General features: G+C 40.5%; 1 protein-coding gene across 25 annotated transcripts in view; it reads left to right on the top strand.

Annotated features, from left to right (window-relative positions):
- The window catches only part of LOC136442179 (dynamin-1-like), a 28,743-nt gene that overhangs the window by 9,857 nt on the left and 4,361 nt on the right, over positions 1-14,525 (top strand). For 3 of the 25 annotated variants that reach the window (XM_066438909.1, XM_066438884.1, XM_066438886.1), the window contains exons 10-23: positions 1-139; positions 1,001-1,087; positions 1,657-1,727; positions 2,241-2,264; positions 4,937-4,966; positions 5,451-5,511; positions 6,127-6,240; positions 6,550-6,659; positions 7,269-7,404; positions 9,124-9,327; positions 10,055-10,239; positions 12,193-12,222; positions 12,927-12,956; positions 14,127-14,162. In XM_066438909.1, the coding sequence (XP_066295006.1) occupies positions 1-139; positions 1,001-1,087; positions 1,657-1,727; positions 2,241-2,264; positions 4,937-4,966; positions 5,451-5,511; positions 6,127-6,240; positions 6,550-6,659; positions 7,269-7,404; positions 9,124-9,327; positions 10,055-10,239; positions 12,193-12,222; positions 12,927-12,956; positions 14,127-14,162 (1,257 nt within the window). Of the gene's footprint in view, positions 140-1,000; positions 1,088-1,502; positions 1,574-1,656; positions 1,728-2,240; positions 2,265-3,878; positions 3,906-4,936; positions 4,967-5,305; positions 5,364-5,450; positions 5,512-6,126; positions 6,241-6,549; positions 6,660-7,268; positions 7,405-9,123; positions 9,328-10,054; positions 10,240-12,192; positions 12,223-12,926; positions 12,957-14,126; positions 14,163-14,525 lie in introns of all 25 variants that reach the window. The other 22 variants (XM_066438885.1, XM_066438887.1, XM_066438903.1 and 19 more) reach the window with 20 other exon arrangements.

Below are 14,525 nucleotides of genomic sequence, written 5' to 3'. Positions count from 1 at the left end.
AACGGGCCTGTTCACCCCTGACATGGCGTTTGAAGCCATCTGCAAGCGGCAAATCGCCAAACTGAAGGAGCCGTCTCTGAAGTGTGTGGACATGGTTATCAACGAGCTCAACAACGTCGTCAGACAGTGTGGCGAAAAGGTCTGGTCGTTAGTTTGAAGATTGCATGATTTGACGCTCCATAATACATGTAGATACTTCAAGTTAGATTAATTTGCTTTAAAAATCTTGAAATTTTTCATTTGAATCATGTTGTAGTTAAATTGAAAGACAAGTAATTGTGGTTGGACAGGTTCGTTTTGTTTCTCTTAACTGGTAAACCACCTTTGGCATAACATGCCAGTTTTGAATGTACGTTCAAGCTGCAAAAGATTGGACTATAAGTTACTAAGATATTCTTCTATCAGTGACTTTTAAAAAGTAGCAATACGTACCTCCAAATTTTCGATGTCAACTCTACATCTTGATCACGGAGTGACCTAGTCTTGCGAGAACACAAGACTAGGACGAAACTTGTGAGTATCGTCCTGCCTCCCCCGCCTCCTTGCGGAGCAGGGGTAAGTAGGACTTGGGCAGCTCCCAACCTTCGGTACGGTTCATCCTACTTACATGTACCCCTGCTCCTTGATCAAGATGTAGAGTTGACATCGAAAATTGGGAAGTACGTATTGCTACTTTTTAAAAGTCACTGATAGAAGAATATATTAGTAACTTGTAATTATATGTGACTGATGAATCTCTTCAACGATATCGGACTATATTAAGGTTTGATCCACTCACACCAGTATATACGCCCTACTCTTTTGGATAAGTGTGATCATGGGATCTTTAATGTGCTTGAGGTGTGGCTGTCCTTAGACATGGAGCCTCTGGCTTTACGTCCCATCCTATAGGACAGCTCTAACCTTTACATTCTACATGTATGTCAGCAACCCTAACCACAGGACCACCTTGTACATGTAACTACGTATCAAGATCACAAATGTTTTTTGTAAACTCCAGATGGGACGCTACCCCCAGCTGCGAGAGGAAACGGAACGCATTGTGACCACACATATACGAGAGCGCGAACAAAGGGCCAAAGATCAGGTATTTGAAATGTACTGATCATCGTTTTGGTAAAATCTTCAAACTGGCAAAGTAGTCAAGTTATTTTGTATATTTGACTACATTTGTCAATATGTACATTAATCTATTATTGGTGATGATTAAAAGAGATGTGTTCTTTATTGACACGATTATCAATCTGATTTGGTAATGAAGACTTAGTAACTAAATTCAAATTGTGGGAGATTGCCCTGTTCAAAAGTTTGTCATTTAAAGACTTAAAAGATTTTGATTTTAAGTTGTTAGAAACTGAACTATTTTTATCACATCTCCACACAAATGATTGATTCAGGTAATGGATTCAGTTAATCAATGTTTCTTTGACTTTGCTCATTTAGATTCAGAAGAAAGTTTGTTTCTTTGATTGACAGACAGGTTTCTCTTATTTTCATCACAGGTTATTGACTTAGTGGAGATAAATTTGGCATACATGAACACAAACCACGAGGATTTCATCGGTTTTGCAAAGTAAGATTGCTTAGTCTACCGTTGCTAGGTTACGCTATGCTCTTTTCCCTCTCCCATGCTCGATGCCGTTCTTCCGCCCACAGGTCGCCATCTTCGTGGACGTGAATATCGCGTACATCAACACCAACCACGAGGATTTTGTGGGGTTCGCCGAGTAAGAGGCTTGCCTTATCATTGCATTCTTGTGGGTGGCACTGACTGGCATTTAGTCTTGCGGCATTCTAGTTGGGCCTTCCCCCTTTGGTTTTACTCTAAAATTGACTTGCAGAATTTGCTCTTTCATTCCCACTTGAATGAAATAAGAGAGCAAATTCTGCAGTGTCAAATTTAGGGGCTAGAAACTTGCATACTTGCCACAGCTGTGTCTGTATGTTTTTGCCAGCCAAATTTGGGGAGCATGTACATGTGTACACAGCACAAATGCAAAGCCTCTTGCATGGTGGAGGTCGTCTTTTCTTCATACTCTTTTTTGACTCAATTATCATCTTGTCTTTCTTGTTGCAATTGTCTTTGACATTTCAATCTCTTATGCATGCTCTTTTTACTGTAGTGTTCATTAGATGCTGTCTTTTTTGTGGGTTTCTCTGAGAGTGTTGTCTGTGCTAGTTTCTGGGTGTTTGCATGTACATGTATTAATGGTAATGTCTTGGTGTGCTGCATGTTGCAGGGCAGATCGGGACTGGTTTGGAAGGTACAGAGTCAGACATAGTCAGGCAGTATAATTCCTCCATCAAAGTTGCAAAACTCCTGGGTTACAAAGGACACAAAATGGCTGCTCTCCCATCTCCAAGCAGATGTTTGGTTCTAGTTTTCGCACCTCTTTGGCAGAATTTCAATTTCTTTTTAGTGGTGCACTTGCATAGCATGAGGCAACCAGTGAAACAAGAAATGCTTTGTTTTGCAGAATTTCAATTTCTTTTTAGTGGTGCACTTGCATATAGCGTGAGGCAACCAGTGAAAAAAGAGACAAAGAAGACATTGAAAACTTTTCAAAACATGTATAAAACAATAATGGAAGCTAATCTGTGTTGGTAGTAATCATAATACAGTGCTAAACTTTCTTCCTACACTAAGGGATTCAAGGATCAAATTTTCGACGACCACAATTGCTGACGTCACTTCCATAATGACACGTGTCAATAAGGTCATGTGTCTGTAACTCTTGCGAGTTTACTTTCGGCAGTGATTGGTTATTTTTGATCCTGAAGAAGGCGACGGTGGTCGTCGAAAATTTGATCCGTGAATACCTTAGTGTTACAAGAAAGTTTAGCACTGTATTATGTATATAACAAGTCAGAGCCAAACCCGTGCTTGGAAACTTGCTCTTTCCTGGGAATTTGAGAGGGCAGTGTTTTCCTTTGAAACTCATGAGGTACTGCTTGAACTACTAAAGGCTTATTCACCAACTAAATTGTTGGATCAGCAAGCTTATTAATGCTTTACAATAGTGAAAGCCATGGATTAACAAAGTCTGTTCCACCAGTACCTGACTATGTTTTGCACTCATAGTTTCATGTTTAACAGAAGTTATTGTTAACATCAGTGTAGTGGAAAACAGACAGTCACAACCCATTTTTTGTGAATCATCACCCAAAATTATTTCATGAATTATTTCTTTGCAGTTAACAATAAGATGGCTATTTGTTGACTTTGATAAACTAAAATACCACTTTTTAGTGGACATGTACATCTAGTTCTAGAGCAACACATATACAGTGAAACAATGCTACATCTGCGGGTAAATGAAAAAATGTTTTGGGCATAATCAACCATGCTACATGTTTATTTGCACACTCGTTCAAAGACAACAGGTTAAGGAATAAAAGTACAGTGTTACATGTATTTTAGAAAGGAGGAGTATTGTATATGTACTTTTAATGTAGCCTTGTATTCAAACCTATTATACAAATGTACCTGCCCAGTCATTTTGTCCTCATTTGCCAAAGAGGACAAAAGCGACTCAGTGGCTTTGATAGGTTTGGACACCAGGCTGATATCAACGGTTTAAGTGGGTATGGTTCTCCTCTGGAAACTGAATGAAAGGCGTAGGGGTGGTCGCCCGTCGTTGACACTAAAGAAAGTAATCGAAGAGGATGTTGGCCTTGAAGATGAGGATCAGGAACTTCGATCTGTCATGTACGACAGGAACTTGTGGAAACACTTGTGTCACCTCTAAAAAGAGGATGAACTGAACTGAACTGAAGTTGGGTGATGATTCTACCACCTGATGTGTTATGACTGCCTGCTTTACCAAACAGTAGAACTAAACATAGTAACACTGTGATACTGTCATACCCAATACTAGAGCTACGGCCCGGTCTGAGGGCAAGCGGTAAGTCCCCACACCCCAAACTTTGGGTGGGGAGTCAGGTTTATAAGGCTGGAGCAGTTGGAAATCCCACCCACCCTGTACATTTGTCTTGTGTCAGCCAATCAACAGACACCAAGGCCACAGCAAGTAAATCCTCTGCAGACTCCAAATCTTATGCAAGAGTGTGGGGAAAAAAGATGCTTAGATTTTCAAAGAAGAGACCATAAACATTGTTACAATAATTGAAGCGACTAAATTTACTTGCTGTGGCCTTAATCTGTTGAAGGCTTACACAGACAAATGAACCCTTCAAATTGTTGTCATAAAAAATTTTGGCACATGCCTCAGGTTTTATGATCGGTGTCCCCTAACCTGATGTCATCCCCCTAACAGCATTCCCTTGCTGCTGCATTTTTGTTCACGAATGCCATACATGTATTTATGTTACTAACCATGTCTTATTTGAATGTATCTCGTTGTTGCAATTTGTTGCTGTAGTGTACTTAGTACCATGTTCTTGATTTTCTTTTGGGCAGTTTTCTGCGAAAGAAGATTTAAAAGTTTCAATATCTTTGAATTGATTCTTTTCATTTTACCTTTTAAAGAATATCTGTATTTTTTGACAGTGTTTCTTATTTGTAGTATAGATACTTTTCAATATCATATACAATGTATGTGATTTCCAGTTAATTGCATTAGACTTTTGCATTCTTTATCTGTTGATTTACAACAGTTCTTGCATCACGACCTGAAAAGTTACTTCACATGGTTGTACAGCTAATCGAAAACCTTCCTCAGATCATGTGATACAAGATAACCAAGCACATATCAAGTACAATTGATATCAGTGGCAGAACTTTGCAGGTCATGAAAGAACAATCATAGATAAAGATTTTTTCAAAGTCCCCTTTTTTTAATCAGAGACTTGTAGAGCCAGATAGATAAGACGGTTAGTTGTGGCGGATGTTATCCAGTTAACTAACAACAGTAGGGAGCTTGGTGGAAACGGCTTGGTTCTTTGGTGTTTCTTAGATGGTTTCTTTATCTTATAGTGCATCTACTAAAGGAGCAGGGCGCAGTAGGTAAGCACTACTGAATTCGGCCACTCGAAAAACTTGTTTTGTTTCTCTCTTTCTCTTCTGGCCAGAAAAAGAATTCTTCATAAGTACGTACCTTGGGTGAATTGACACTACTAACAAATATTCTGCCTGTGACACTTTTTGGCTGACTTGAGTGATTTTTTAGAGATTAAAGAGAGCACATCTCACATCTTGAAGACTGAATAACACTCTGCCCCTTTCTGAACTATGCACTGGCTCTCAAGTATCTTTGATTTTTCATCTGTTTTTGTTGAGCCCGTTTTCTTTCCATACTGGTGGCTGCTTGACGATACTTAGCTCCTCTGCCATCTCCACTTCCAGTGCTCAGGCCACTGACAAAGCCGCCACCAAAAGGAATGCCAAGAACTTAGGGAACCAGGTGTGTTATTGTACACAGTGTGTGAACATGTGTGAGGCACGTGTGACGGTAGATAGAGTAGGAATAATCACGTTTGTCCACTTGCAGCGCCCAGCAAGCTAAGAGTGACAACAAGACAACAAGAAAGGCCAAGAGTGTGGGCAACCAGGTTTGAACAGTTCTGCAAACTTGGTGTCTGTGGTGTGTGTTTTTTTCTGTGTGGAGGGAGCCTGTTGCTCAACAAGCTGGTGACTCGGGAGTGATCCCTGACCCTGACACTCTTTTCCCTTATGCCTACTTTTTTTTAGGGCATTTTGATTTTTCTTTATCTTTTTTTTTTACAGTTTCAAGCACAGTGATTTTATGCTTGCTCTCTTTTTAGCAATCAGCTATTCTTCTAAATCAATTAGCAAGTTAGAAGTTTCCTTTACTTAATGAATGTTATCAGCACTCTTGCTCTGAAGCAATGCACTCAATGTACATGTATGATTGTGGCTCTTTTGATAAAAGAATGTTCTGCAAAATCTGCTACCTGATTTGAAGAAAGGTTGTCTTGATCACACAATGAACTGAACTTTTTTTGAGAAATTGAACATTTAATGGTTGAAAATACTACTGCATATAACATGATAAAATTGAATTTGATTTATTTTACTGGTAAAATTTGATTTGATTTATCATGCACAGATTTTACGTATGCATGAAATAGAACTCATTGTCACCACTGAATTTTGACCCACAAACTATGACCTATAGCTCATGACCCCTGACCTTTGCCCTGTAGGTTATTCGGAAGGGCTGGCTCACCATCCACAACATCAGCATCATGAAGGGAGGCTCGAAGGAGTACTGGTTTGTGCTGACTGCGGAGAGCCTTTCTTGGTTCAAGGATGAGGAGGTGGGTGTCTGAGTAATGTGTCTTTACATGTACTCACAACATCGGGCACTTGTACAGCTAGACTGTATATGTTAGGATACCTTGACAGAAACACGTCTAGTCACGTGACAAGAGAACTCCAAGACGAGATCTGACTTAACTGGGTTGATGAAAAGACAGAGTTTGTCTCTTTTGTTGTGTGTAGTGTTTGACTATTTGTCAAAACCTGTTAAGTTGCTACATTACTCCAAAATGTGCCAGTTTTTTTCAACTGTAACCTTGTAGCTCTGTGATTTTGCTTCCATAATCTTGACATTGTGATGTTTACAGGAGAAAGATAAGAAGTACATGCTGCCTCTGGATGGCCTGAGGGTCCGGGACGTCGAGCAGGGCTGGATGTCACGCAGACACATTTTCGCACTCTTCAACCAGGAGTCAAGGTCAGCATACATACATCTCTGTTGTGCAATGTATGAGTTTGAATGCATGAAACCATTAAAGCTCACTGTGTGGTAAACTGTCTTACCCTGAATGTGCCTTGATTAACCATTTCCCTAGTGGTTCATCTGTGCACTGAATATGTGTTGGATACATCACAACTACCCTTCATACACCTGCATGATGTACATGTATGTAATGTGTATCTTCTCCCGGACTAGTAAGAGGGTGAGATGGATGGGTGGATGAGAGTTTACTTGTGGTAAACGGGACATTTTGACAGACTTCAAAAGATAAAAGATACATTCGAAATATGACAGTAGGTGCATGGATACCATATAGAGATGCTAATGTCTCATTTTATCAAATGTAGAAACGTCTACAAGGACTACAAGCAGCTGTAGTTGTCGGCGTTGCTCCCTGTGTATTTTAGATACGACTGTTTGTGCAATGATTCTACATGCTAACACCTTTGTTTCCTAATCCCGTGTAGAAACGTCTTCAAGGACTACAAGCAGCTTGAGTTGTCGGCTTTCTCCCTGTATATTTTAGATATGACTGTTGATGCAATGGTTGAGGTGCTAACCTCTTTGTTTCCTAACCCTGTGTAGAAACGTCTACAAGGACTACAAGCAGCTGGAGTTGTCGGCGGAGACGCTGGATGAGGTGGACAGTTGGAAGGCGTCGTTCCTGCGGGCAGGAGTGTACCCTGAACGCAACGTGGACCCGACCAGCGAGGAATCCAGCGTAAGTCTGACGGACAACATTTTGTTCTGAGTCAAAGTTGAACTGCCAACACAAGAAATTGGACTTACCCAAATTGATCAACTCCAGCCTGTCAAGGAATGAGCAATCCACTGCTTCTGTGATGTTACGTTATGCAGATAGAACACGTGACTGGGTGAGCAGTGGATCATAAGTTGCAGAAAGTCTTTGACGCTCCTGTCTCTGTTGAGGGATGGTTATAGATGGCATCTTTTTAATCTGGTTTTGCATTTTCCAAGTTTTGCAAGTTCCAGGACAGAATTTTCTTGAACTCTCTGCTATCATCAATGATTGTGTTGGGATCTCTGTAAACTTACAAACTGTGGGGTACAAGAGTCACAGAACCATTTTACTCAGCTGATAAAGTTTGACTTACCCCTATGTCTTTTCTACTTTGCCATACTTGTATGTTATCCACCAACCCCCGTTCACCACCTTTTCATCTTGTTTCCACAATGTATTTATCCACCTGTCTTTTATCAACTACCTTGTATAGAAGGTTTCCTTCTTATTTCTCCCCTCGTGGATTTGTCTGTGCCGAAAATAATGCCTCTTAAGTTTTCTTTGAGAATTGATAACTTTTCCCATTTTGAATGTGGAATATTAAACCTCTGTATGTCTAATTATTCATCACCCTTTTTACCTCTTCTTTCCCAATGATACTGTACCTGCATTTCTTTGGGTAAGTCAGGCATGAAGAAGCAGTTGATAATGTGCTGTGACTTTTAGTGTGCAAATGAGGAATCATGATGCCACTGATTTTTTCAACTTTCTTGGTATTAATGTACCCTATACAGCACGTCAGCAGAACGTAAGCATTTAAGGCCGTGTTCGCGTATTTAAGGTTGATATCTCGTTTATAGGTTCATATAGTTGTGTCCAAAGACATCTTATGCAATGGCTGTTATTCTAATTCAACGTTGACCAAAGAGAACTAAAGAGACTCTGCAGCTATAATAGGGTTGAATAGCAGGCCAATTACTGTATGCGCATTACGTTCTGCCGACGTGCTACCCTATACCTTAATGTGTATGTAAGTAAGTGCAACGTCATTTGCAATGTCATGACTGTCATTTCATTGTGTTGTAATTGTACATACATGTGATATACATGTATGTTACCTATTAAGGATGTCTGTTTCAGTGTTATTCACATGTCCATGTCCTTTTGTTTCTCCATTTCATGGTGGCTGGATTGCCAATTGTAGGGCAATGTGAGTAGATGTCTGTCTTATGCTGTCATGAAAAATCTCATATTTTTGGCAGAATTCAAATTTCTGAAAGACTGATGAAGAAATGATTGGTTTAATTTGAATTAACTGATCCATTTTCTAATCCCACAAGAATTCTTATACAGACATATTGAAAAGCGGTTATTTTGATCACTGCATCAATCAGATTATCTGCTAGATTTGTCTCTGCTTTTCTGAGATGATTTCTAGATGCTAGATGCAACGCTTTCCTTCCTCAACTGCAAGGATCAGTGCTGACAAATCTGTCGAAAGCAGTGTCATAATTATCAAAATTGACAGACCAGAAACATTTACATAACAGATATTATCTATAGCATATTTGCGCAATATGAAACTGCTGTTTTTCCATCTCCATGCCATGATCACTACCACCTCTCATTCTACCAGCCAGATTATAATACAGAGTAAACAATGTTAAAAGATGGTATCACACCTCTGTTTCCCCACAGCCTCAGGGAGACCTCGGCTCCATGGATCCCCAGCTGGAACGTCAGGTGGAGACCATCCGTAACCTGGTGGACTCCTACATGGGCATCATCACCAAGACGATCCGCGATCTCGTGCCCAAGACCATCATGCACATGATCGTCAACGACACGAAGGAGTTCATCCAATCAGAGATGCTCGCCCACCTGTATTCGAGCGGCGACCAGGTGAGGGGTCAAATCTCAGTCAGGCTGAGATTGTTCCACTTGTGACTTGTCAAAGTTTGTTAGCGTAAGTTTGGATGAAGAAAATAGCTGGCAAAATATAGCAAATGGATTTGGATTTATTGAAATTGCAACAGTGCAATACACGTGGGACACAGGCAGCTATTGCTGATGTCGTGACCCACACACATAATGTACCCGATTTTTACACTTGGGTGGAGTGGGGAAAATCGTGTTAAGTACCTTTTTTCCCAAAGGCACAAGATCGGTGGCAGCAGGGGATTCAAACCCGGAACCCCTTGGTTCTGAGTCGGAAATCCTGCCGTTACGCCACACGACCCCACTATAGCAAATGATTTGCTCACAGTGAATTGAAACTTCTTATTTTTGCACTGTGTACTAAATCATTACTCTTGAGTGTGAGTTTGGCATGGATATCTACATGTATGACCCAATTCAGGTTTCGAGGTGAACATACTTCGTCGTACAGGCCATACAAGTGCCTGTTGTGTGACGTGCTGGGCCGATTCACACCCAGGAAAAAAAGGCACCATACGCCAAAGACTTATGACTTTATCGTACTCGTTGTCGTGAATCGGTTCTATATTTGCCCATTCTTAAGTCAATTGCGTCCAAAATTCTAAAAAAACATTAAAGATAAAGCGTTACATTCTGACTGTACCGTGTTTGTTTCCACTATGTTTTTTCACCTCTTTGATTCCTTCCTCAGGCGTCTATGATGGAAGAGTCTGCCTCGGAGGCCCAGAGAAGGGATGAGATGCTGCGCATGTACCATTCCCTGAAGGAGGCCCTGAAGATCATCGGAGACATCAACATGACCACCGTCTCCACACCCTGCCCCCCTCCTGTGGACAGCGACTCTTGGCTCCCCCCGCCCAGCCCCTCACAGAACAGGTAACACTGCTGACTGCATGTTGGCGACCTTGCTGCGTCCTAAATTGGATTTGTGTTACCCTTGACTTAATAACGGGAATATCATGCAAAATAAAAAGACAACAAAACACACAAAGGGTAAAAGGATCTGTACCTTTGTAGTGTAACAGCTTCTTGCAGCCTTTACTAACATGTCACATTGCCACGGGTGGTCACATACACTGTTTTTCTTTCTCTTTTTGTAATTAAAATTTTCTCACCTGCCAATTCCAGGCATTACAATTACTGTACTAGGTAGTTTTCAGTATCATCTGCCTTGACATACTGTATATCTTCTGTTTAACCTTTTGACAAAGCAGACAGACTGAGTTTACATGTACTTCTTGCCATCCTACCTCTTTGTCCTGAGATGCAATATCAGACATGGTTATCAGATATAATGGTAACCATGTACAGTCAAACCTGTATTAGCGGTCACCTTTGCATAGCGGCCACCTGCCCATAGTGGTCACTTTTTGTCGGTCCCTTGGATTTTCCCCATTGACATAAGCATTAAGAATTAGGCTATAGCGGCCACCTGTCCAACGCGGTCGCGGCCAGACGATTTTCGGTCCCGCGAGTACAGTAACACTGCCGATAACGGGCAATGTGCGCCGGTAGAAGCCGCATCGCCACCACACGCCGGGTTCAAAATCTTCATTCTTTTATGCAGTTATCAAGTTTATATGAACTCAACTTGACAAGATAATAATGATAAAGAAAACAAGAATGTTTTATCTTTGTTAGATTATCCATGGTTTGACGCGAACTGAAGTATTTCTTCACATGGCTTGCGTTTGTACATCGTAGCATATTTGACTATTTCTGTGCATTTGGACTGGGCAAAAATTACGGTTAGTTAGTTTTTGGAAAATACAGCCCGCACATGTATCTGATGCGCTAAGTTCGCGAATTGTTTCAATGTCGGCCAAATATTTCCGTTTTCCCCGGGAATTCATCCGAAAATGTGCCCAAACACGATTTTCAGAATGGCGGAGCAGCATAAAGGTCATCGGAAGACACCACTGTTGCGGAGGTATAGTGTGTTAAATTTATTTTGCTGCAAACTATTACTGAGGATAATTACTTAACCAAAAGCCTCAAACTAAATATGGATAACATTACTATGATGTAAAATTTGGGTTGTTGCAATTTTCTTAAAAGAAAAAAAGCTCTCAAAAGAGCAACCTTCCTCTCATTACCCTATTAGCATAATGGTAGAAGCCGATCATGACAAGCAAACAACAACAGACAAGGAAAATTGTCGCCACGATTTTATGTTTGAAAACGGTCGAAAACTAACAGTAAGTGGCAACTGAGCAACACATATTTTGTTCTTAACTAACTAGGTGGCATTTTGCTGCGAAGGACTTAGTTTCATATGATTAAAACTCGTTGGTGACGCGTGTGCCTGCAGCGAAGCAGTCGCGAATGATCAAATTCGTCGCAAGAGTAGAGTATGGCGATGCTGGTCTGTTCAGACATGAAGCTCGAGCAAGCCATGGATTTTGGAGTTGACAGATACAATAATTCTTTTTGCAAGCCCATAATATAAGTAAAAGAACAACAATCGAATTTCTAAAATGTGCCTTACCTATGTTAATGTTTACATGTGTACTGTACGGTGAATAAAAAAATGTATCTCAGTGGGTACTGAAAACATGTGTCACTCGTGGTCAATTAATCAACATTTTCTCCATAGCGGCCACCTGTCCTTAGCGGCCAGTTTTGGCCAGTCCCTTGAGTGACCGCTATAGACAGGTTTGACTGTACATGTATAACAGTTTTAGGAAAACAAAGTTGTAAAGGTGCAGTTTAACTTCCCTTTCTGTCTAACTCCCGGTGTTGTACATGTATCTCTGATATTCTTAACCATGCTCCATGTGTTCTGCTTGCTAAACTGTTGTGTGTTTCCACTTACTCTGCCCCTTCCAGAGGACTGCAACCTCCTCCAAGTCCAACCAGGTAAACCTCCGTCTGTGTCGTGTGAACTTTACCTCCTTGTCCCTCTGGATGTTTGTCTCCCAATCCAATTTCAACTGTGTTTTTAGTTTGTCCACAAAGGTTAGACATCCAGGCAGTAGAACATTACATAACACAAAATAAATCAAGCAACTTCAGTTCTCTAGAGAAGTCTTCAGAGAATTTATCCAGTTGCTGGATTTATCACCCAGTTAGTCATACTTGATTTTGACCTACCTGAAAGTCCTTGGGTATGCATTGATGTCTTGCTACAGTTTATTTTGCATCACCCATAATTGCCATAATGGATATGTTGCTGCTAATTGCTGTAGCTTGCAATGCTTGCTTTGAAATTTACTTTAATGTTTGCTTTTGCATAATAAAATGCACCCACCCTAGCCCCAGCTTACTGCATATGAAATGTAAATAACCGACATCCCTTCGTGTTGGAAAGATAAATCATGTACATGTAGACCAGATCCTTAGATACATGTACTTTTATAACTTTCACCCTTGGTGATGAATGATAAGTAGTGAACCCCATAGTGTACTTGTAGATTCTATCAGTGATAAAAAGAGTGAACAAGGTGCTTATTGCCCCCCCCCCCTCTACATGTACGTCAATGCATGAGCATGTGTTATAATGCATGAGCTATGCTCCAACATTGTTCCTGTGCTCTCTCTTGCCACGCTGATCCCATGTTCAGGAACTTACCTCCACCGCTGAGTCCTACCAGGTAACCCCTCCTCTAACAGTACTGTACATGTAGGTACTGCCATAGGACTACTGATGGTAGTCATAACAGTACTGTAGGTACAACCGTAGCTGTGATAGTACTATACAAATGTAGGTAGCTGTAACAGTACTGGAGGTATATGTAGTTGTAGGAGCTGTAGATACCGAGATGTTTGTCCCCAGGAATTGATGCAATTCCTCAGAAAGCTGCCTCTCACTTTCAAAGGGAATTCCCATGTTATTACCATGTTCCAGGTCAACATTAGAATAAAAGGTTGAAACCTCAAAACAAATCAATAGATACTACATGTATCATTATGTCAAAAGATAGATTTATGTCACCATTACAGTTACAATTTACACCTGTGAACATGTATACAACCGGTAGTTACAGAAAGTGCTGGTACATTCTATAGTAAAACTTGCCAGAAACTTGTAACTACAAGCCTACAAACACAGACATAATTACTTGGAAAAGTGCAGAACGTACTACATGATGATTAGAAGAAAGATGCTACACTTGACCCTCTATACCTCCAGCTATCAGTGTCCCCAAATAATGTTTTGTGGCCCTTTCTGGCAGCTCTTTTGCACTGTACATGTCTAGATTTATGCTTTGTCCGTCTGCCTTTTGCAAAGCTTTTTGACGTCTAGAATGTCTTTAAACTGTTGTCTGTGTACGTCTGTAGACTTAAATTTCCTGTACATGTATGTGTGACTGCATGACTACTAGACGAGTGTTCATTAGAGATGTAGTTTCCACTTTGTAGTAGTAGCTAATGTGTGATTGTTTTGATAAAGTAGACATTCAAGCTTTCTGTATTCTATCTTCATTTCTTGTTCACTCAATACATGTAGATGCAATGGAGAGTGTCCAAAAGGAGGCTGAATTTTGTTCTATTCAAACCTTTTCAATATGGAATTCCATAAATTTTTCAATTGGGTATTTAACTTGTAAAACATCCTTTTCAGAAAGAAAAATACACTATGTTTTCAAACCAGTTTCAACTCCTTTTATTTTTTCTAATGCCATGCAAACAAGTTTATTTAAAATCTAATTGCTGTGACCCATCCCTGGAACACTCTCCATGCCCAGTAGACTGTTTTGATGTTGTAACTCATTCCTCCTTCCCTGTCCGCTCCTCCTGCCCCCCTCCCACTGTGCCCACAGGCAGCTGGCTCCCCCGACTAGCCCCACTAGTGGCAGGTCAGTCTAATACAAACCATGACAACCAACCAGCTTTTATCTATGACTTTACCATGCCTGGCATGAGTTTTATAACTAGGGGCTGTTAATCAGCATAATAAAGTTTGGGGATACTTGGAAAGACATTTTGAATTGGCAGGTTAGTCTAATACATACCATGACAACCAACCAGCTTTCTCTGTGACTTTACCATGCCTGGCATGAGTTTTACAACAGTAGTTACTGTTACAGTACATCATAAAGTTTGGGGATACTTGAATTGAAAGATTCGTTGAAGAGAAAGACATCGTGAATTATTGAAATGGAGGAGAATTATATCATGTTTGAGTTATTATATATGACAGTAGAATTAGAAGTGAGCAT

The sequence above is a fragment of the Branchiostoma lanceolatum genome, chromosome 9 (assembly GCF_035083965.1).
Source record: "Branchiostoma lanceolatum isolate klBraLanc5 chromosome 9, klBraLanc5.hap2, whole genome shotgun sequence".
Classification (NCBI taxonomy): Eukaryota; Metazoa; Chordata; class Leptocardii; order Amphioxiformes; family Branchiostomatidae; genus Branchiostoma; species Branchiostoma lanceolatum.
This window is presented reverse-complemented; position numbering and strand designations above follow the sequence as displayed.